At 37.0% G+C, this 25,423-nt stretch overlaps 1 protein-coding gene across 2 annotated transcripts in view; it reads left to right on the top strand.

The window, feature by feature from the left end:
• The first annotated feature begins 15,617 nt into the window (after positions 1-15,617).
• Positions 15,618-25,423, top strand: part of TyrRS (Tyrosyl-tRNA synthetase) — a 70,211-nt gene continuing 60,405 nt past the window's right edge. Inside the window, exon 1 of one of the 2 annotated variants that reach the window (XM_081759815.1) lies at positions 15,618-15,777. Coding sequence is in view for 1 of the 2 variants with exons in the window: in XM_081759816.1 (XP_081615942.1) it covers positions 15,709-15,777 (69 nt within the window). In the remaining variant the exon portion in view is untranslated. The remainder of the gene's footprint in view (positions 15,778-25,423) is intronic. The other variant, XM_081759816.1, reaches the window with a different exon arrangement.

Here is a 25,423-nt window from a genome sequence, read left to right on the forward strand (position 1 = left end):
TACTAGCATACAATAAACAGAACTAATGAATGTTGATTATGATTACGAACAAATACCCTTTATTAACATGACAGTGTATTTTAGTACTTTTTGGCATGGGCATTAAGTAAGAAATTAGACACAATAGCTCCTAATTGAAGAATGGAACACATATGTTTAAATAGCGTCTTCCAGCGCAAGACATACTATGGATACACTGTTTTAACAGTATATACCGTGGTGGTACAGAACATATTATGGATACACTGTTTAAACAATTTATACCTTGGGTGGTACAGGACATATTATGGATATACTGTTTAAGCAATTTATAGCGTTTGCAGCACAGAACGTATTATTGATCTGATGTTTTATTACATTGCATATACCTGTTGATACTTCTATTATATAGCCATGTTACAAACTAAAGCAACCAAGTTTGTGCAACATGATATAGGGAAAGTATACTTATTTAGACAAGAGATGCATTTAGACAGTACATGAATTTACTTTATATAGGAAATTGGGAACTGTCATGGTTGGTGGATAGGGATATAGAGTTATGACTCATTTCAGTAATAAAGATTTGTTATATTTAATGTTGAATATACTATTTGGTAGTACAGATGCATATATTGCTAAAGCACACAGAACTTTTTTATTGAATATATATACATAGTTTGAACATATTTCAATCATTAAACTTTATATTCACAACAGAGAATGCATTACAGAATGTGTGATAGATATATGAACACAACTTTAATTTATTTTGATTAACAATAGTTAGATTTATTTATTTTGGTTGCATGAAATTAACATTAACAAATTCCTTATCGACAAACGTATATAGAAGTACCTTTGAAAAACTAATTTCGTTTATTTATTTTGGTTGCATGAAATTAACATTAACAAATTTCTTATCGACAAACGTATATAGATGTACCTTTGAAAAACTAATTTCGTTTATTTATATAGGGAAATTTTATATATTTATGACTATTTGAAAAGTTTGATACTATACGGAGCAGAATAAATGATTATTGTAGGACAGTTATTGTTTGATAGCTGAATGGTATACCAACACAGAAGGAATAAATCACTTTTACAAAAATAATTACTTGCAGATAGCTTCGTCAAGAATTAAAGATTGAATTTAAATTATCAGTACTAGAGATGATCAATTAATAAAATTATTGAGTTTAGCGTTACAGGAACATGTTTAGGCGATACGAAGGTGAATGATGATGGAATAACTGTTGAAATGAAAAATTAAATAACCATAATATTGTCAGCTTCAAATTAACTTCGGAACTAACATTGAATTAGGGACCACATATGCAGCCGAAACGAGTGCTTAACACCCAATTATAAGTAAGAATAGGGAGTTCCAATTGCTGAAAAGAATTCAGTGAGAAACTAGTGATAATAGTATTTATCATTTTTTATTTGGACGGATAGAAACTACATTGACGGTAATTTTAGATATTTGCCTCAAGATTCTGTCATTGTAATCAAAATGTTTTGTCCATGTTGCATTTTTGACGATATAGATTGTTTAAATATTATGAAAATAAGAAACTTTATGAAATACTACTAAACACAAAATGCAGTAGTATTAGTACAACCAGTGTTACTATTTACGGAATGTCATATTGCGAATATGTATACATAGAACCACACATTGGAGAGAACACAGTAAGATTGTACAATAACATGTACTTTGAACATTCTTTGACAAACAAGCATCATTTTTATACATTGTTTTTCCTAGAAAAATCCAAGAACATAGATCCCCGGCAATGCTAAAGTTTTTATTTAGATATTGTTAAGTCATTTTATAAACTTTGTTGATGGCATAATTTCCTTGGTTACTACCCACTAACTTTAACTTGTGAAAGAAGTAATTGAACTGTCATTGAATGAAGTATAATTTCAATAACAAGACATTTTAATAACCCAGCGTTTGTATTATGATGTTTGAACACTGTAGTTACCAGCATGCCTGTTCCCTGAAAACCTTTATTATACGTTTGAAGACTAGGTATGTGACGCATACAGTCCGAACTACTTTTACAGGAAACAAGATATTGCAAATTTCTTTAGAAGAGTGTCTTATGAAGGGTCATTCTTTAACAGGAACTTTTCATGGAAGATACACATGTCTATAAATATGACATATTTATATTATTTTATGACATCACAACTGTTTTACAATTTATCATTTCATCGATACTGTATATGATGGAAACCTTATGTATTTTCAACTATTAATGTGATATCGAACAGAATCAGCCATTTATAATTACTGTTACTAAATTTATTAGACAGTGTAATTGTATAGCGAAAACTTATCCACTTTATATGATAGACTGAGGTGTGGAACTAATTATAATAATTGGACTTAAAACTTAGAATGATTACGGTAGTATGATTATTAATTTAGACATATATAATAGCCATTGAATTTATAGAAAGGTTTGTGGTTATAGCTTATTGAGGATGACAACATTGCCACAATTACGAATTAATATATCAAGGATATTTAAACATCTCCATAAGTACGACAAGATTTATTAGTTTTACGATTATTAGCTGTGCACATTACTTGAATGTTTATTCTTATTGTACTTACCAGTACTGTATTACATATGCTTGAGTACTTTTATAATCATTTAAAACGTTTACTAGAATAACAACAGGTAAAATTGTATTTTGTTTGAAACAGTTATGATATTTGCTGCGATTGTTGGAAATGGTATGCCATATGTTTGCTTGCATTGACACAAACCATAAGGGTTATTACTAAAGAGATTATAATTATGTTAGATAGCTCATGCATTTAGTTGAAATGAAGACAAAGATTGACATAGTAGGAAACATAACATTATATATACAATTACCAGATTGAAGTAGTTTATTTATATATTTAAAGATTGGATAATATAACATTTATAAACATATTATTTAGATTTGTGTGGGGGGAGGCATTACACCTAATTCTTGTTAGCTACTAACTTTGCGATTGGTACTTTGATACATTTTGGCAGTTAAACTTAGGACTTGACATCAAGAAAGATATGGTAGAGAATTTTATTATTGATAGATGCAGCACATTATAATTAACAATAAACATTGATATTTTATGAAATATGGAGAGTTAATTGACATGCTAATGTGTTTGGGTTATAATAAGAATTATTTGATTTATAATACTACAGAACAATATATGATTGATATATTAGTGTTATTCATTTTGCACTAGATATAGTATATCATATCTAGTATCAATAACTATATTATTTGAAATATGACAAGTACACATTATAATTGCTAATTTAACTTCTATAATAAGATATGGCTTATGAATTCTTACAGATTAATATTTGCTTACTACAGTACAATTATGTATCAACATTAAATATGAAGCATCACATCAAATGACAAATATTATCATATTTGAATTTTTAATTGTATGATTGGCAGATTGAAATGTTTAGCTTCATAAAAGTTATTTGTATTACATATTAAATCAGAAGTAAAAAATATTATACAAACTTAACACAAAAAATGTAAAAACTGAAAATGAAAAAGTGCAAACCAAAATTAAAAGTGCAACTTGAAAACAAAAAATGTAGGACTGAAAATAAAAATGCAGAAACAAAATTTAAAGTACAAGTAAAAAACAAAAAAATGTAAGGTGAAAATGAAAAAGTGCAGAAGTAAAATTTAAAAAGTGCAACTTGAAACCAAAAAATGTAAAACTGAAAATGAAAAAGTGCAGAAGTAGAATTTAAAAAGTGCAACTTGAAACAAAGAAAAATGTAAAATTGAAAATGAAAAAAACAAACTAAAATTAAAAGTGCAACTTGAAATACAAAAAATGTAAACTGAAAATGAAAAAACACAAACTAAAATTAAAAGTGCAACTTGAAAACAAAAAAACGTCAAAATGAAAATGAAAAACTGCAAACGAATATTAAAAATTGCAACGTGAAACAAAAAAATGTAAAACTGAAAATGAAAAAACGCAAACTGAAATTACAAGTGCAACTTGAAAAACAAAAATGTAGAATTGAAAATAAAAAAAATGCAGAAACAAAATTAAAACTAAAACTTTGAAAATCAAAAATGGAAAATTGAAAATAAAAATTGAAACAATATTCAACATTGCAAGACGTGCATGATTATAAGTTACACCTATCCGTGTGCATTTCTAGGCGTAATACATAAAATCATATGGAAGTTTATAAATTTCAACTTAGCTGTCTCTAAATAAAAATGTATGGTCTCTTCAATTTTTTAACAAAGGGGCATCAATCAATAATACAAGTGTATTTCTGTAGTTGATAACATCAAATCATATATGGCCATTAAAATTAAATTTCGCTTATTCAAACTTAACAAATGACCACGTAGTTCAAGCTGTTACCGCTAGACGGATCTATGATAGTAAAGCATTTTCAAACATAACAAATAGATAGCGTTACAGGTCTTTTTCATTACTGCCAAAGAAACAGTTGTACTCGTCAGCTAAACGGTAGCTAAATGGTAAGATGATGGATCAGTAATGCAAGGGTTGTGAGTTCGAAACGCGTCCCTGGCAACAAAAATTATTTTTATATAATTTAATGCTAGGATCGTTACTACTACTACTACTACTAATAATAATAATAATAAGGCAATTCAATACATAATTGCAATATCATACATGCATCATGTATAGTCCTTAAAACTAAACAAAGCGGGAGGAAAATACCATAATTGTCCGTTATTGTGCAAATAATAAATGGCAAGTATACAAAGTGAACGGGTGAAAAGTAAAAAAAAACTCGCACCACGGTCAAACATTAATGGCACCAGCAAAAAAAGCTAACGTTCGGTGCATCGTAAGTGCCGTGCGGCGAATATACAAATCAAATGAGCGGAAACTTGCACCACAATCAAACAATAATAGCGCTATCAAAGCTAGCGTTCGATGCAGCGCGAGTGTCGGGCGGGCGGCAAATATACAAAGCGGGCGGGCGGGAAACTCGCGACGATAATGGCGCCAGCGCAAAGGTCACACATACGTGATAAATTAAATAAAAAACAATCAGTGCTTCTGAGCACTGTTAAAAAATAAATAAAACTCCTATTGCTTAATAAAAAATAAATAGAGCTTTCTAATGCGTAATAAAACATAAACATGGACCAGTGTTAAAAAATAAACAGGACTTTCTGTTGACTAATAAAAAATAAACAGGGCTGATAAAAAAATAAACAGGGCTTTCTGTGGGTTAATAAAAAATAAATAGGGGTTTCTAATGCTTAATAAAAAATAAATAGGGCTTTTTGTAGAGTGATAAAAATGAATTGTGTTTATTTAATGAAAAATCAGGTGAATTATGGGTAAAATTACGTCATTATCGGTCCACAAACAGGTAAAAAAGTACCTCTAAGCATATAAAAACTATCGTAAACCCGTATATACCTGTATACCTGTCCCAAGGATTAAAAAAGGCGAGGCGATAATGTGCTACAATCCTACTTACACCGATTCAATAACTCCAACCACATCCGGTTCCTCACTTATTAGAAAATCTCACAGGAGAACGCTTCTAAACACGCACAAAGCTACAACAATACAACAAAAATTGTAATTTTAGGTTTGGATCTGGAAATGTTTCTTCCACGTTTCTCGATCTTCAGGTTCCTCTTTTAACAACCAATATTTTCTTCTATTTTTCAAATTGTCGATCAGTTGTGTTCTTCTTCGTCCTATTCCTTTGCTTTCCTTCCATCTTTCCTTCTATGGCGGTCTGAAGAAGACAATTTCTTTGCAAGATTTGTCTAATCTAATTGGCCTTCCTACGAAGAATGCTGGTTCAAAGCATCCTCTCCTCTTCTATCCGTTTCAAAACATCCTCATTTGTCATTCTCTGTGTTCATTTTCTTCTCAATTTTCCTCCAACATCACATTTCGAAGCCATCTAAAGTAGGCATTCATAGAGAGATATGAATGAGACTAAAGTAACTACAAGGTGGCCCAAAAATAGTTATACAGCACGGTACTGATCAGTTCACTGCATTTTATATAATTTCTTTTAGTTAGCCATCAGGTAGACTTAGTTTCTTTGTTATTTGTTCTTAATGGTTTTTGTCTTATACCTTAAGCTCAGAACAGCCGAGGCAAACAAACCCATAAACTAATCTGATTTTCACGAAGCTTTGCACCCCTTGTAAACAATGCAGACTGCAGTGCAGAAATGTTGCCAACTAATTAAACAAAAAATGTTGTATACAATTTTGTGCTAAGAAATGAATAAACAAACTGAAGGAGCAAAAACAATTATATTAAAAATAAAATGGCATGGGCTTGTGATAGAACAATCAGGAACCATTTTCACTCGTTTGTAGTGGCGTACGCACTGCTCTCCTGAATCTTTGAAATACTATGTAAACACAGACACGCACCAGGAGGAAGAAGTGAAGAATGTTGAATTTCTTCTACCAGTGTAAATTACAACTAAAACTTACTATTCCCATTCCTAACGTTTCCTCTACCTGAGAATCTACCTAAAATCTTAGGATTCAGATCCACTATTACATGATGACTTAGTGTTCCTACTAGCAGATCTATGGTTGGGTGGATGGATTAAAGTTTATCGTCCCCTTCAACAACAAGGTTCTATGAGATTAGGACCTACAGCCGAACGAGTGATCCGAACTACATGCATTTCTTCCGGAAATCAAACGCGGGTCTCCAGCCCGACGACGAGTATGCGGATCATATAGCCACAAAGGAGTTAATTATCAGATCTAGAAACATGTGCAGTTGTACTCACGACATCTATTCAAAATTGAGCTGTTGTGGGGCCGCGGTGGCTCAGTGGTAGAGCGTTTACCTCTGGCACATGGGGTTCCTGGTTCGATCCCAGCTCGCGCCAGTGAACCTTGTGATGGACAAACATCGTGTGCGTGGGTTTCCTCTGGGTCCTTCAGTTTCTTCCCACTTTCTTCATTCCACCATTTCATTCATGTTTTCATCATCACCGTTTCCTTTAGCCTAGCCTGCATAATCGTGGGACATAAAACTCAAAAGATTTTATCTCATTCCATTTCAAAATTGAGCTCCTTGTACGTTTCCATTACAGGCAAGCGAGTGTTCGGAACAAGCAATTGTTCATTCTGCAAGAACTTGAAAACTACTGAGTTTACTTATTTATTAAATAGAGAATTTATTTTTTTATTTCCTTTGCTATATGTAATAAATTACCTATAAAATATATTTTGAATCCTCGTGACTTATCCTTTCATTTGATATCTAACAGAAAAGCTACGCCATAAACTAATACCAGTCATGAGAGTATGAAGACTCTATCGACATCTTATTCAACAAATTCCAAGAAACTTTTAAGGTTATACATAGGAATAAAGACACATTATTTAACATGGGCATAGTACCTCCTCTTAATTTCACTGCAGCCAGAAAAAAATAAGACTCAAAAGCTATGAACATTCCTATCCAATATTACAAAAATTCTTAAATGTTGAAGATTCCTTTGTACATTATTTCATTTCTGGCACCGAATACTCGGTTTTTGCATCTTTAAAATGGTCATTTATTCTGATCGCATTTTTAAAAGGCGATATACAAATTATAACTGAAAAAATTAGCCTCATATTACTTCGTAATGAATCACTAAAACAGGTTTTATCCTCTTTAACTTCTCTCTATCCCCCTCTCTCTCTTTCTTTTTCTTTAATAACTATTCCCTCATCTCTAATGAAAGGTCAAACAAAGATCTGAAATACTATAAGGAACTAATTATCTTCAATAAGAACAGCGAGTTCACTTGATTTCTCTTGTTCATTTTCTTAGCCCATTTTCATGAAATGACACAACTGTTTGACAACCATTCTTTGTGAAAAACTGAAAAATAACCATGAGTTAGCAACATTGAAAATGAGACTAACAGTTTGTTCTTCCATGAGCAAATAGTACACAACAAATGCAACGTATTATGGTAATTAATGTATTGTTAAGGCACCGTAAGAACATTTAGGATCCGACTCAAAGTATGTATCTATATGGGATCGAAATCTTGAACCAAAATCGAATTTGTAAGAGAAAACTGTTACAACAAATGACAAAACACACGAAGTGCGCGACACAATTTAAAGATGTCGCCCAAGGAAGCCAGCAGGTTACCTGCTGCTCCTTGTTATTCCACTAAACATAAACAAGGCATACCCGTACGTGCAGAAGAAAAGCAAATACTTTATCAAAAGATATCAACGTTGTTCAATTCACTTGAAGAAAATTAAGACTTATAATAGCTAATTGTAATGTTCTCATAGAATATTTATTTACTTACTTTGTAGTACTGAAGTTATTATGTGTACATTCACATGCTATACAATGTAAGAAAGCACATCAATAAATTGAACTTAAGGGGGAAAAGTACCATCTGTTTTTCATGAATATGCGTAATGATGTAGGTACTAGATGAAAAGGAAATAACCTGCCATAATGATAAATATGCTTGCTGTTACATACCAGCGCCATCTCTTTATCGTTCAGTTCATAATTTGACATAACTCATTGTAATTTCATCTATAATTACAGTTGGGAGAAAAATAACAATGTTCAGTTGCTCTTAAAGGAGGGGAAAATATCACAGCAATGGTGTGAGAGTGAGACGAGTAATGCACATCGCAGTAGCAGAAATACATGCACGTGCTGCAGCAGAAATATTGCGGAAAACAGACGAAACAATTTCCTCTTCACCAATCAGCAAATAGTTGTGCGCGCAGTGATACAACATCAAGTTACGCGGTTTGTTTTTGAAAGTTGCAAAGGACTGTGAAAAACGCTTTAGAATGTCATGCGTGATCAATGCAGAAATATATATACCTTCTTTTGGGCCACTCTGTATATGCAATTGTCGGTAGGCTCTTACTTAAAAATAATTACATTTAGTTAACTGGTTTCTTGAAGCTCAGAGATTGTTTTCTTCGTGCTTAAAGGGCAAAATGATAAAACCAAGTGTAAATGGAAGTTATACAGGTAATGACAACCCACACTCTAATCGAGAATGGAATGACCAAGAAGAATGTTGAAATTTCAAGCTGAAAAAGAGGGTAGCAAATCTTCTTCATCTACTTCTGCGGTTGCAACTTGCCTTAGCGAAGATCGCTCTCCCGGCAATTATAGACGGTGTTATCAAAAGAAACAGATGATGACTTGAGATGAATCTTTAAAGATGCTTATAAGATGCTAAATAACGTAGATCTGTAAATAAAGATAATAGGCAGTAGGAACAGGTGGGGATAAGGTGAAAATGAACGAATCTACATTAAAAGGACCAGAACCGTGAAACTTATGAAGAATAGAGAGAAATGGCGGGCGATATTGTTGATAGAGAGGGCAAGAGAAAATAAGATGATCGATGGAGCCTGTATCGAGACCACAGTTACAAAGTGGAGTAGTACGTTTTCGGAGAAGATATAAGCGTTGGGGAGTATACAGAATATGAAGTCTGTTACGGAGCAGAAAATGGAGGTGGGAGGGAGAGAAAGTATGTTGAATGAACCAAGATGGAGAGCGGAGAGAACAAGGATGGTGCCAGTACCAACGTGCCTTTGTACATGAGTCATTATAAGCAGTCCAACGTTGATAATGAAGTGTATTAAGTCGTGGAAAAAGGTCAATAGGCGAGATTGAAAGACCTATGGGAGTGCCGTGCAGGGCTCCGAAACGGCCTGCGGCATCAGCTAGAGAATTCCCAAGGATGTTGACATGACCTTTGGACCAAATTAAGCAATTAGTATAGTTGAGGGAAGTCCGACGGTATAGAAGAAAACGGATTTCATAAAGAAGCCAGGAGGATTTGGAAGTCCAAGGGGAAGATTGTAGAGATTGGAGGAGAGATTTAGAATCAGTAGCGATACATATAGATGTATACTGATGCTGTAGAGAATGAAGAAGAGTCGCAAACAAGGTATAAGCTTCAGTGAGAAAAGTAGAGATATAATGGGGCAGTTTAAAGCTGAAACATTGCTGAAGAGAGGAATCGTAGAAGGCTGATTCAAGATGCAAGCCCTGGCCAGAACCATCGCAGTACAAATAAACAGTGTGCTTAGGGAGAGGAGGAATGGATGAGGAAAAACAATGTTGGTAAGATACGGAAGGGAAAAGATGGGCGGGAGGGTATTGGGGAAAAATGATAGGAAAAGATTGGGAAAAAACTGGATAGTCGTGCAAGTAGCAAGGGAGTGTATACGTGCGCTGGATGTGTAACAGATGTGGTGCAAGACCTAGGTAGCTGGTGTATATAAAAGGGAAAGATGCGAAATATGGAGAACGTTTGCGGCCTGTATGAAGGTGTCGGAGCAGAGTGAGTTTAGGGAGGAGAGAGGATCCTGTAAATTGGAAACGTTGAAGACAGAATTTGTCAGAGAAGTGTTTCAACTGAATTACTAAAGGTGGAACTCGGGTCTCAGAATAAAGCGCAGTAGCAGCAGTGGTGGATGGAAGGCTAAGAGTACGGCAGAGAGTAGTATATTGAAGGGATTGGATTTTTTTAAAGACTTTAGAAGGAGAAGGAGATAGAAAAAAAACACCATACGTTAAAATAGGTAAGTAAACCTGTTTATATAACAGGAGGAGAACACGGAAATCTGTAGACCAAGTAGAAGTGGAAATAGAACGAATTAAACGTAAAACGGATGATTTTTTTGATGTGGAAGGTGATAGTGGGGGTCCAACGTAAAGAAGAGTCTAAGACGATTCCGAGGTATTTAACAGAAGGACAGCGAGGAAGAGTAATACCGGTAAAAGCAAGGGAGGGTAGGGCGGGAGTGCGTTTGCGAGTAAAGACTAGAAAGGAGGTTTTGTTCCAGTTTATTCTTAGGCCATGTTGGGAACACCAGGTGGAGAATGTGGTGAGAGCTGAAATGAGTTGGGTATAGCAAGTTGAGGGGAGGGAGAATTATTATAGAAGGCTAAATCATCACAATAGGAAAGAACCCGTACAGTGTTACTGGTTTGGCGAAGAATAGGGACCAGAAAGAGATTGAACGAAAGAGGAGATAATACAGATCCTTGAGGAAGACCTTGGGAAGTGGTGCGACCTTCAGAGAGTTCGGAACCGAGGCGAATATACAATGTGCGTTGGACCAGGAGGTTGTAAATAATACGGAGATATTTCGAAAGGATGCCTTGTTGCCAAAGTATATCTATAAGATCATAAAGGGGAACAGAGTCATAAGCCTGAGAAAGGTCAATGAAGACGGCAAAAACAAACTGGGTACGGGAAAAAGCAAGACAAATATCAGAGATAAGAACAGACAGACAGTCAGAAACACTGGAACCAAGTCGAGAACCGTATTGTTGTTTGTAAAATAAAAGGTGGTGTTCAAAGAACCATTGGAGGCGTTGTTTCAGGAGATGTTCGAAGACCTTTAAAAGACATGAGGAGAGGGCAATACGGCGGTAATGTTCAGCGATACCAGGTTGTTTTGTGGGTTTGAGGATGGGAATAATAACATAATCTTTCCACGGAGGGGCAATTCGTTCAGAAGACCAGACAGAGTTAAATAAGGTGAGTAGGAAGTTCTAGTACAGTGGAGGAAGATGTTGTAGGTGTCGGTAATGTATGCCGTCTTTGCCAGATGAAGAATTGGGTAGACGGGATAAGATGGGAGAAAGTTCAGACATAGTCAAAGGAAGATGGATAGGGGTAGATGGTTCCGGAGAATAAAAAGGAGAGAGCCAGAGAGGAGGGAAGAGACACGTGGATGGTGCTAACTGGGAATGGAATTGATGGAGCCAGGGAGAGGAAATAGATTCACCAGAGGGAGGACGACACGTCTTGTCACGAAGGGACCGCTAAAATTTCCAAATGGAGGACAAAGATGAACTATAACGTAGGTTGGAACAAAATTGTCGCCAAGCATTACGACAGGTTTGTTGAAGAATACGGGTCGTAGTGGCTTGAGTTTGTTGATATACCAGGAAATTGGAATAGGAGCGAGTGGCGAGGTATGCTTTAAGGGCTTGACGCCGTCGGAAAATCCATTGCTGACATTCCCTAGTCCACCATTTAGGATAAGGAGAATGGACAATAGAGGAACGAATTGAGGGAGAGGGATCAGGGCGGGAGTGTGATACTGCCTGGGAAAGGCAAGAACAGAAAGCAGTGTGAAGACGGAGAGGATCACTGGACGAGGGAGGGGGAGAGAAATGATCAAAGCAGGAAGAGTAGCAAATCAAGATGTCTCAAAGAAATTCCGGTTCCAGCTACCACTACAATGGATGCCTCATTCTATACCAGTTTGCATCAACGCAACGTAAAATTATATATATATATATATATATATATATATATATATATATATATATATATATATATATATATATATATCGGGTGTTGCAAAATAAGTGTTACAACTCTTGGGAGGTGACTCCTGCCACTGAGACAAGAAAAAAAGTTCTCTTCAACTTTCTGCTATCGGACATAGTTTCAGATCTACAAGGTGCCGAAAGCGTGGGAAAATGACTTTCGGACGCCAATAGTTCGGAAACTATCCAACATAAAGAGAGCGGGTAAAAAATTCACTGAAGAAGTCATACCTGCTCTATTGAATTTTGCATGTTTCCCAATCCTACCGTGCACGCGCAAGGGATTCCCCAAAGGAACGTAGGGAGTCCCGGATAATCTGCCAAATGAAACTTGGTCTAAATGGATATGAATTGATAGGCTTTCTACTAGGTAACAATAATTCGTTTGTCTTAAGTCGATATCTGGAACAATACAAAATGGCGGATACATTTATGCCCGTTGTGTGTGGTTGCATAATCGCCAGGTACGGATCCTGGCCAACAGTGACGTTCTGAGTATTAATTGTAGCGAATTTGTACTCAAATGCTCTAGAAAGACATCTGGAGTGTCGGTAGAACATAACAGATGAAGCAGGGTGATTCACATGTGTGGAAACACTTAACGAAAAATGCCCAGAAATGCACTCATACTCAGTAAACGTGAGTTCAAAGCGTCGGAAATGTAAGGACTAGCGTCAAGAACATGAAAGCCATTGCCAATTCACCAATAATATTTCTTCAAACTGATGCAATATGATGTGCACGGTTGCATACCAATAAGTATGCAACAACTGAGGCCAAGTTCAAATTGTGCAATGGACTCAGTAAGAAACTGGGAAAAACTAAATGAATGTCACTAGTGGGATCGCATGATCGATATTGAAATGTGGCCAATGTGTGTGTTGATATCAACATGTAGCTAATGAACGAATGTCAACATTTCCCACTACTGCCGGGGCATCGTCCCACGTGGGAAAAATAGGAAAATAACTACTCGGGTCTTGAATCTGAGGCCATGGGCTCCCAGTAGGATTGGAAACTGCGACCACGCGAGCAAACGCGAGCGCTCTAGCCCTGAGATTCGAAGCAGCACTTTCTCTGTATTCATTTCTTTGAGGAGTACCCACTTTGTTTGGCAAGCCCTCTTGTACAGCCTCCCGACATACTTGTGTGTTTCATTTTGTTATTCCTACTGCACAGTTGTAAACAATCAGAACTTTCAGACGTTTCTTCCTATTTCTCATGTCGTTTTATTTTCCATATGTATGGTGTTCCAGCTGTAGTGTTAAATGTGCCAAATCGGTTCATTTTTGTCTTTGTCTTGGCATGTGCACTGTGTGTAAGATACGAATTTCTGGAAGTATTTTCCTATATTTCGAGTACGTCATATGTTTCAGAAGACGTGGGACATGATACAAGTTTCTTATTTTCACGCTCTATCAGAATTTGAACCATGCATTAAGATATTTCTTTTCATATATGTCGACTGTGGGACAATGTCCCAAACAAAGAGCTTACGTTCTACCAAAAGGTGCACCAGATGTAATAGCAGAATGTACAACGTTATTTTCCTAGTTTTCGCACGTGCGATGGTATCCCAGCAGTAGTGCGACATGTTGGCATTTGTTCATTAGCTACATGTTGATATCAACACACACATTGGCCACATTTCAATATCGACCATGCGATCCCACTAGTGACATTCATTTAGTTTACACAGTTTCTTACTGAGCCCATTGCACAATTTGAACTTGGCCTCAGTTGTTGCATACGTATTGGTATGCAACCGTGCACATCATATTGCATCGGTTTGAAGGAATATTATTGTTGAATTGGCAATGGCTTTCATGTTCTTGACGCTAATCCTTACATTTCCGACGCTTTGAACTCACGTTTACTGAGTATGAGTGCATTTTTGGGCATTTTTCGTTAAGTGTTTCCACACATGTTAATCACCCTGCTTCATCTGTTATGCTCTACCGACACTCCAGATGTCTTTCTAGAGCATTTGAGTACAAATTCGCTACAATTAATACTCAGAACGTCACTGTTGGCCAGCATCCGTACCTGGCGATTATGCAACCACACACAACGGGCATAAATGTATCCGCCATTTTGTATTTGTTCCAAATATCGACTTAAGACAAACGAATTATTGTTACCTGGTAGAAAGCCTATCAATTCATATCCATTTAGACCAAGTTTCATTTGGCAGATTATCCGGGACTCCCTACGTTCCTTTGGGGAATCCCTTGCGCGTGCACGGTAGGATTGTGAAACGTGCAAAATTCAATAGAGCAGGTATGACTTCTTCAGTGAATTTTTTACCCGCTCTCTTTATGTTGGATAGTTTCCGAACTATTGGCGTCCGAAAGTCATTTTCCCACGCTTTCGGCACCTTGTAGATCTGAAACTATGTCCGATAGCAGAAAGTTGAAGAGAACTTTTTTTCTTGTCTCAATGGCAGGAGTCGCCTCCCAAGAGTTGTAACACTTATTTTGCAACACCCGATATATATATATATATATATATATATATATATATATATATATATATATATATTTGGCGCTAGTTGACATTTCAGTTACAATTATTTAGTGTAAGAAAAATGTCGAATAAAAGCAAGGATTTCATATTATTCAGTTCAAAATCTTTTGTCGTTACGAATTCTGTCGAGGAATTTGAAGCTTAAAAAAATATAAAACTATAATCATGCCTGTTGCGGTGTATGGTTGCAAAACATAGTTGATTACTCTGAGGGAAAAACGTAGACTGAAAGTATTTGAGAACAACTTATTATGACGAATATTCGGACCCAAGAGGAATGGGAATGGGGAATGGCGGAAGCTTCATAACAAGGAACTATATAATTTATATCTTTACTGAACATTGTTAGCGTTATCAAATCTAGGAGGTTCTAGTGGGCAGGCCATATAGCTAGAATGGAAGAAAATATGAACGCTTTTAAAGTTTTAAGTGAAAGTTCAATCGGAGAACGACCATTAGGAAGACCTAGACGCAAATGGGAGGACAATATTAAGATGGATCTCGCAGAAATAGGAATACAAAGTAGAAACTGGATCCAGTTGGCTAGGTATAGAAGTCGATGAAGATTGTGAACTGAGACTTCTGTGAACGCGGCATTGAACCTCCGGGTTCCATAGACCATAGATTTAGTTTGTTTTTTAATTATTGGGTTATTTGGTGGTGTTGCTATCTGCAAATTTTGCGGAAACAGTTACAGAATGCATTGGCTATATTCTGATAGAATGAGCCCATGAACGCTATCTGGTGGCGAGATTGTTGGAACGATTTGGTTGGATGTGTAAAACATCCGTTTGCTAGAATCTTTGCGGTTTTGGATGCAAGGAGCTCAGGGCGAAGATGTGACACGTGGTACTATTTTGGTACAAGGAAGAAATATTCTACAGGTAACAAATATATATATTTAGAGTTCAAGCATTTCAGAAGCCATAACATAATATCAAATTGAAACGAAACGTAAATTATTCGCAATCTGTTAGTGGAAGCGAAAAGTGAAAATGATCTCTTCGTGTCTGCTTGGTGTACAACAAAACTGACAGGAACTAGCATATTTTTGTCTTGTATTCCTTGAAATGTGCATTATGTTTGGTTTGATGAGAGTATTGTGTGCTTTAAAGTAAGTGAAACACATATGCTAGCTGTACACTTTAAGCTGTAATACAGTATATAGAGAAATACAATAGAACTATCTGGGTCAAAATTCGAATAGACGACTAGTAGCTTACAGTATGTTGAATTTTTCGTACAGGCTAGACGAATATTAAATTGCCGGGTTAAGTGCTGCAGAGTAGTTCCAGGAATATGGAACCTAGCCGAAACTAAATCTAAGTCTTAACATGATGACCTACTCTGAGACCAAGACCAACCACCTGTCAACACCAGCTTGCTCATGGATAATTCCACTAACATGAGGTTATTCGCTACAAGCGTAATGTCATTCTAAAGATTGCACGGGTTCACTCGAGCAGACGGTTCTACCAAATTGAAAATTTATGGTAAGATACGATTTGAAACATTTTTCGTGAAGGAATGATGTGAATATAAATAATTACTTTCTTCATCAAGTTTTTTTTTTTTTTTTTTTGCGATATTCTATTCCGATTCGGGCGTTTTATGGGTTCATACGTTAAATTAGATGGGTTAAATTCCAAAGTTGGGCGTCCGTTTCCAGCAAAATTTTTAAAATTTACAGGAAAGAGATGGATAATTTGATCGTTTGTGTGCTTGATAATATATAAGGGTCTCGAAAAATCTGTTTATTTGTTATATATAAGCGGTTATAAACATAAGACTATATGGCGAGCGGAGGGAACTACTTGGCGCAAGGTAACCGAACGGAAAGAAACGAGCATTTATGTTATCAACATGGCGAATGTACAAGGGCAATGAACTGACGGTTTTAACATTTGTGAAGCAATACGTTGATAACGAGCAAAATCTTTTAAAAGTTTGTGAAGAGCACGGATTAATGAACCTAATAACAAATTGCAGAAAATGTGGAAAGGAGATACGAGCGTAAGAACGTGGCGAAAGCGGACGCCCAACTTCGGAATAAATGCCAATTAGATGTGCAGTTTCGCTATACAGATCCATAGTATAAGTAGTAGTAGGAACGGGTTACCAGGCCCGCAGGGGTTCGTTGAATTCTTTTCTCGACATAAAATGGGCAATCACTTTCACTTACCTTTAACTACTGCCTTTAAAAAAGTGTGTACGATATTTTCTCATCACTATCAACTCATTTCTCCTGTAAATCGTTCAGTTTTTCACTAATGTTGCCCCCCCTCCCATCTCTAAACAATTACTATTTCTTTCAGTGCACAGCATACTGAAATGTATTTTGAGTGATAGTGAAAAATATCGTAAGTGTTCTTTTCCACTGTCCTCGTTTATGTGTACAGCCTCCGTCGTTGACGCGCTTGCTCCCTACAGACGCAACCCCTTGCTGTCGCTCGGGCTGCCGCTGCTGCGCTCCTGCCCTCAATAGCATTCATGCTTTCTTAATGACCTCCTAGCACAAGTTGGTTCGCGTTTTATGAACTGCAGTTTTTATGCTATAGTCCACACTATTTATACTAGCCCCCCTGAAGTAGAATGGCATTTAGTATCTCCCCAACTCGTTTCATGGTTCCAGAACCGAGTACTTTTTTTTTTTTTTTTGCCTAAATTGTGATAAAGGTAGAAGTACAAGGGCTCTGGGAGCTTCTAACTCTCTTCGCTAGCTGTCCCTAGCTCAGCTATATTTTGTAAAGTAAGTAACATACTGTAAATCTTATATGTACGAGATTGGGGGAGATACTAAATATCTACGTTATTTACTAAACATTTACGTCAGACACTAGTGAAGAAAAATGCTACATTAACAAGGATGGAAGGCGTAAAGTTCCAATAATTATTGAAATAATAAAGATCCCAGTATATATTACATGTACGGTTAAGAATTTAGACTTGCGTATACTGTTAAACAGTCGAAGTATCCAGCAAGTGTTATGATTTCTTTTTTTCTAATAGAGTTCGTAGAATCCGCATTTAGTGTGGTTCTCTTAATGCTCAGCCGATGGCAGAACTTTGTCTTTCTGATGAGCTTTTGTAAGTCAAACATTTTCTGCATGAATTCCAAAATAAAATATCAAGAAGATACTATAATTAATACAATGTTCTCGGGATTGCTGCCAGAGTGAGTGTTGCTGTGCTGAGCTTTCGTTACCATCAGCGGCAGAAACAGAAACAGAAAAATTATAAATAAGGACGCCCCTCAGTTAAGCCCGCGTCCTGACAGAGAGTAAGGCATCAACCATCTGTCGGGTGGGGATGTATGTCGCGACTTCTATCTTAGATGGAGACATTTTCCACGGATCTATAGTTGTGTAGATAGAAAGAAAGAAGGGTAAAGAAGAAGATAGGAAAGCGCGAGAGAAGGTTGATTATGTTTTGAGAGAGGGACAAAAAACCTGGAAACCAGGGGAAAAAAACCCTAAATCGGTCATGCTGCATGCATAAGTAATTTACATGGCAAAACCACACTGAAGGGGTGGCAAAAATCCATGTAAAGTATCTTACTGTGTTTAAATAATTATTTATCTGTATTGAATTAATGTGTTAAGAATGTCTTTAATTGGGGAGTGTTTTGTTAGTAGGGGATTCTGTTATTTTTTAAACATGCACATGCAAATCTGGTCATCTTCTTGATCCTTGGTCGGTTGCTTGAGTCGTCACCTGTCTGCAGATTTTATTATTATTATTATTATTATTATTATTATTATTATTTATTCTGCTTTGGCTCCTGGGAATCATTGTAGGGAAGGAACGTATAGCTGTTCATCTGTTGTTAGGATAGGGTTTATAAACTGCTGGAAGATTTTGGTTGTAGGTTCGTGTATTGCTTTGTTTAGTCGCTGCTGCTTGGCTGGTTCTGTTGTTAGTGTTAGAACTGAAGTTATCCATGTGATCATGTTGTTGGTGACTGAACATAGCTGCTTGTATCCAATCGTGGAGGGTTTCTGCTGGTGGTTGCATCAGTTTCGCTTCTTCTTCCTTGCTGACGTTGCGATTCTCTGTTTTTGAGCTGCTCTGGTCCTTATTAGGGCCATCGTCCATTTTTCCTTGGGGTTTTGCTGCTTATTGTTGAGTAAGCTGCTTTTCTGTGATTTTTTTCACGGCCATGGATCTATTGTGGTGTGGTCTTTTCGGGCAGTTGGCATTTCCTGTTCTGTGGCCGGTTTTTCTGCAGGTCGCACAGAAATTATTGTTAATGGGGTTATTGCACAAGTCTTCGTGTTCCTTCTCACAACGGTGACACACTCTTCTGTTTTTGCATTGAGCTCTCTGGTGGCCATATTGATAGCATTTGTAGCACGGCATTGGCCGTGGCGGTGCTCTGGATGTTTCGACTCGATGATGTGCTGTCCCTATGGTGATTCCGTGCGCTATCAGTCTATTTATTTGAGCAGGATCTTCTGAGAATAATCTGAGTAAAGGTGCCGGTCCCTTCTGGGTTTGTATCCTGACTGCGTTAGTGAAGTTGATCTTTAGTTCCCTTAACTCAGATTTGAAGTTCTCTACATCTGTGGAGATTGGCACGTTCTTGACAACACACGTGAATATTGGCTTCTTTTGTTGTGTTCCCTTGAGAGCTTCTTTCCTCTTCGTTTGCGAGTCTTCTTGCTGGGATGGTGGATCTTACTTCATCTTCTTGGTGTGCCTGCCTTTGAGTGGAGTAAACTCTTCTTCGTCTGCCGGTTTGTTGACTTCATTGTTTTCTTCTGTTTGCGGTGGCGTCTGGTCCTTGAAAGGGCCGGAAAGCTGGGGTGTCAGTTCTTCTTCTGATGCGAGACCTTCTGCTCTTTCGTGTTCGTTGAATTGGTTGAGCATTACTGCATTATCACCGAAGTCTCTGGCTTTGAAGATGTGAATTATCTTCAGAGCTATGTGTTGAAGTGTGCTGGTCGTACAGTTTATATTATGGTCTTTAAGAATCGCTGTGTTCCTATTGGTTGTTTTTGTTGGCCAATGGCGTGCTCTGATTTTGCTGGTGGAAACTGCTCTCTGATTGGCTGATGGTTCTTTTCGTACTGAGAAGCTGGATTCAGATGTCAGGTAGATGATAACCCTCGTCTCTGTTGATGGATGGCGTGTATGTACGGATGAATCGAGATTCATGTATTTTCCTGTCCCAGAACTGTTTGCTTTTTTATGTGCTTCAATTTGGTCCCACATGGCCATATGATTGTATTGTATGCATTGTTCGGCTATTGCAGATTTTTCAGGTTGTTTAAGTCTGGTGTGTCGCTGGCGTTCTTTCATTCTGTCTTCAATGTACCTTCCCGTTTCACCTATATAAGTGGCGTTACATTCACAGGTGATCCTATAGATGCCTGGTGTCTTTAATCCCAATGAGTCTTTTGCAGTTGGTAGTAAACTCCTGATCTTCGGTGGAGGGCAGTGTACAGTCTTGATGTTGAATTTCTTCAATAGTTTTGCTAGTTGGTTGGAGGTTTTTCCCATATATGGAATAACTGCATTATTTTCCTTGTCTGCCGTGGCGTCCTCTTTTGTGGTGCAATTTCTGCTGCTGTATTTTCTCATGGCTGTGTTGATCTGTTTCGACGAATATCCGTTGAATTTGAATACCGTTTCCAGGTGAGACAGTTCTGTGCTTATATTATCTGGATCTGCTATTTGGTATGCTCTGTGTATTAGAATATTCAACACTCCATCTTCTGTGCAGGATGATGAAAACTGATCGCATCGAGGTAGAGATCAGTGTGTGTGGGTTTCCTGTAGATTGAATGGCCTAGACTTTCATCTGGTTTCTTGTATACGAGTACGTCCAGGAACGGGAGTCTTCCTTCTGTTTCTGTTTCCATTGTGAACTGGATGATGCAGTGTATAGAATTCAGATGCTGCAGGAATTCGTCGAGTTTCCGTCTGCCATGGGACCGTATGACGAATGTGTCGTCTACATATCTGTAGAATACTGTAGGTTTTTTTGTATGTTGCTGTTTCTAGCGCTTTGTGTTCAAAATACTCCATATAGAAGTTCGCTATTACTGGAGAGAGAGGAGAGCCCATTGCCACACCATCACTTTGTTCAAAGAAATTATCTTGGTAACTGAAGTAGGTAGACGTTAGGGTGTGTCTGAAGAGATGTACTACATCCTTGCTGAAGTGCGATTCCAGGAGTTGAATAGAATCTTCTAGTGGTACCCTCGTAAAGAGACAAACCACATCAAAGCTGACGAGTATGTCATCTGTGTTTGTCTTGATGTTGTGTAGTAGTTGTGCCAAATGGCTGGAGTTTCTGATTTTGAACACAAAGCGCTAGAAACAGCAACATACAAACCTACAGTATTCTACAGATATGTAGACGACACATTCTTCATATGGCCCCATGGCAGACGGAAACTCGACGAATTCCTGCAGCATCTGAATTCTATACACCGCAACATCCAGCTCACAATGGAAACAGAAACAGAAGGAAGACTCCCGTTCCTGGACGTACTCGTATACAAGAAACCAGATGAAAGTCTAGGCCATTCAATCTACAGGAAACCCACACACACTGATCTCTACCTCGATGCGACCAGTTTTCATCATCCTGCACAGAAGATGGGGGTGTTAAATACTGTAATACACAGAGCATACCAAATAGCAGATCCAGATAATATAAGCACAGAACTGTCTCATCTGGAAACGGTATTCAAATTCAACGGATATTCGTCGAAACAGATCAACACAGCCATGAGAAAATACAGTAGCAGAAATTGCACCACAAAAGAGGACGCCACGGCAGACAAGGAAAATATTGCAGTTATTCCATATATGGGAAAAACCTCCAACCAACTAGCAAGACTATTGAAGAAATTCAACATCAAGACTGTACACTGCCCTCCACCGAAGATCAGGAGTTTACTACCAACTGCAAAAGACTCATTGGGATTAAAGACACCAGGCATCTATAGGATCACCTGTGAATGTAACGCCACTTATATAGGTGAAACGGGAAGGAACATTGAAGACAGAATGAAAGAACGCCAGCGACACACCAGACTTAAACAACCTGAAAAATCTGCAATAGCCGAACAATGCATACAATACAATCATATGGCCATGTGGGACCAAATTGAAGTACTAAAGAAAAGCAAACAGTTCTGGGACAGGAAAATACATGAATCTCTATTCATCCGTACATACAAGCCATCCATCAACACAGACGAAGGTTATCATCTACCTGACATCTGGATCCAGCTTCTCAGTACGAAAAGAACCATCAGCCAATCAGAGAGCAGTTTCCACCAGCAAAATCAGAGCACGCCATTGGCCAACAAAAACAACCAATAGGAACACAGCGATTCTTAAAGACCATAATATAAACTGTACGACCACCACACTTCAACACATAGCTCTGAAGATGTTGCCGCTGTATGGTAACGAAAGCTCAGCACAGCAACACTCACTCTGGCAGCAGTCCGGAGAACATTGGATTAATAGTAGACGCCAGCAAAGCTTCAAGATCATATTGATGCTATAATGCTTTTATTGCAGCGTTACATGAAGCATGGTAAACAGTTTTTAGTGGTATCCCTAGTTCGAGTTAAACCTGTGAAGTCATATTTTTTGAAAGAGTTTTGCTTAAAGGAAAAAAAAAAAAAAAATCTGCACATGCACGGCAAATTTTGTGATTTTGTGCGATCGCATCGCAGATCGCGGCATGTTCTGCTATGGAGATGCTCAGATACATGAACTGATTCTCTACCTTCCGAGAAGAGTAATATCCAGTGAGGACAATTCGTTTTTCAATACGCGTTCCTTGCCACTGTGGAAAAATAATAAAAAAGTGGATACAGCTCTTAAGTCATTTTAACTAAAAGCAATCGAAAATGAATATTTTGAAAAGTAGTTGAGATTGTTAAAATGAAACATGCTACCGTTACAAAGGAAGTGGATCTTACTAAAGCAATAACCGGTGACAAGTCTCTTATGAACTAAGCATGTGTATAATTATAGATTGTGTTCCACTAGTAACACGTGACTAAATGATCTATCACTGCTGTTGCGTGACCATTGTTGTTAACTGGAGTGATTATTGCTAGTTGCTGTATGGAAATAGCTTGCCAAGATTATCGAAGCGAAAATGTGAGAATGGGTGTTCGGGCTTGCTCGTAGGCAAGCACACAACGAATGAAGCCTGGTCAGTTGGCTTATCGAAGTAGACTCTCCAGAATATCTACAGGGAATGATGGATGGCATTTAGTATCTCCCCCAATTCGTTTTATAGTTCCAGAACCGAGTACCATGTTTTTGTCTAAATTGCGATAAAGGTAGAAATACAAGGGCACTGGGGGCTTCTAACTCCCTTCGCTAGCTGTCCCTAGCTCAGCTATATTTTGTAAAGTAACACACTGTAAATCATATACGTGCAAGATTGGGGGAGATACTAAATATCAGCCGGAATGATTTTAACAGGCATGTGAACGCAAAACGGCCCCAAGACTGTGGTAACAAAAAAGATGCTAACCCAAAACGATTCCTCCAATCCCAACGGGAATTGACGCAGTCCGTGAATGCAGGTCCATCCTCACCAATTTCCGAGAGAATATTGCGAAGTTAACATCTTTGGAGCCGAGTACCACGCACTGCGGCGCATAAAGTTGCGTGTCTTTAATGGCCTCAGGAGCACAGACATTGGACTGTTGCGAACTGGAAGCATGTAATATGGTCTGAAGAGTCGCGCTTCTGTCGATTCCAATGATCCAAGGCACCAGATTCATTTATAGCGCAGTGAATCATTTCATCTGCAGCTGTGGATAATGATTCAAGCTGAAGGAGGTTCTATGATGGTTTTAGTACCATGACGTTTGTCTATTCATATAAGTGAATATGAACATGAATCAACATAGCGATGTTTGTTTGGATATTCTTTTTTTTTCCCTTTCTTTTGTAATACCATAATTTAAATTAAATACACTACAAACGTTTTTCCTAAAGATCTGCCTCTATTTTACCAACACTACACTTGGATAATTACACACACACAAGAACTAAAGTAGTTGCATTGAAAAGGAGATCGGGAGGCGATCGAATTTTTCTAGCATATCTGGTGGAATAAGTGGCGTATAGTATGATTATGAAATGTACAAAGGTCCTTTAACCATCAAATATATTATATTGATGACCGGTTCGCGTGGTCCCGGGTTCGATTCCCAGTGGGGGTGTAGTTGAACGACCAAAGTTGTTTGAATTCCAGTATAATCAGTAGCTTCACGTCTCCTTTAGTCTAGCAGGCATAATTGTGGGATGTTAAACGAAATCAAACCAAACAAAAATATTATAAGAAAGGAAATTGACGACTTAAGATAGGACTTTTTAAAAACTCCACAGATCATTTTTTTTTTTTTTAATAAAGAAAGCTTTTTATAAGTTCAGTTAACCTTTTTTAGATTTTTGCGTCTCTTGAGGGCGTTGTTGACTTCAGTTAAATAGCTACTGCTTCAGTTCTAATCATCCGAAGTTGGAGACCTGGGTTCAATTCCCGACAGAAGGTCATTTGCTTCGAATCCCACGTTAAGTTGTAGGTGTACGTCTCATAAAGCCTCGCTGCTGAAAGGGTCGCTAAACTCAAAGTAAAATCAAACTAATCATCCGAGTGTGATGTATCATATAAGTAATTTATTATTATAATGCATGAAGTTTTTTCTATATAATTGACAATACAAAGAAACAAAATAGAAATTTAAAATCATACTCTTCAGTGCAAGTATTTGCGTACACGGAATGTGTGTAAATAATTAAAACAGCCAAAAGTGATATTAACCTAAGGCCAAAGTTGTGTGAACTGGAAAATAAACTTTTTCACAAGAACGAAAATTATAACATCTAACTGATCTTAATATGCACATTTGTGATCTGTTGTTTGCGAGAATAGTTAAAAACATAAAAACATTTGATAGCGTTCTAATGTAAAAAATATTTTTTTTCCCAAAAATTGGGAAAAAAAAAAAAAAAAAAAAAAAAAAGATAATTAACATTTTATATTTTTAAATGTAATAACAATATTTATTAGGAAACTATTATTTGGACTTCCAAAATTCAGAAACACAATGTTAAAATTTTCAACAAGCAAAAACAATTAAAACAAGCAAGGAAATTTATGAATATAAAAAAGTCAACCGAATCATCATTCTATCTACAGCAGTCATTCGCATCATTTTTCTTCCAGCGTTCACAGCTTCGTCATTAAATTTCGGAGTAACAGTCGTCCGGACATCAAGTATAAATTAATATATATATATATATATATATATATATATATCACTAATGTATGGTATAGTATAGTATAACAGTTTAAAATTATCTATCGACAATTTGCATACCTTATAGTATTTGTGTATTTATGTTTTTATCTTTTGTTATTTAAATATTTAATATATACAAAATTGTTTCTTTTATTCAAAATAATTAATTAGTATTATTATGCAAACGTTATTTTTATTTTTATCCAATTTCTTTTATTCTACTATCTGTCACATCTAA

This window comes from Thermobia domestica, chromosome 5, assembly GCF_964235325.1.
Source record: "Thermobia domestica chromosome 5, izTheDome1.hap1.1, whole genome shotgun sequence".
Lineage (NCBI taxonomy): Eukaryota > Metazoa > Arthropoda > Insecta > Zygentoma > Lepismatidae > Thermobia > Thermobia domestica.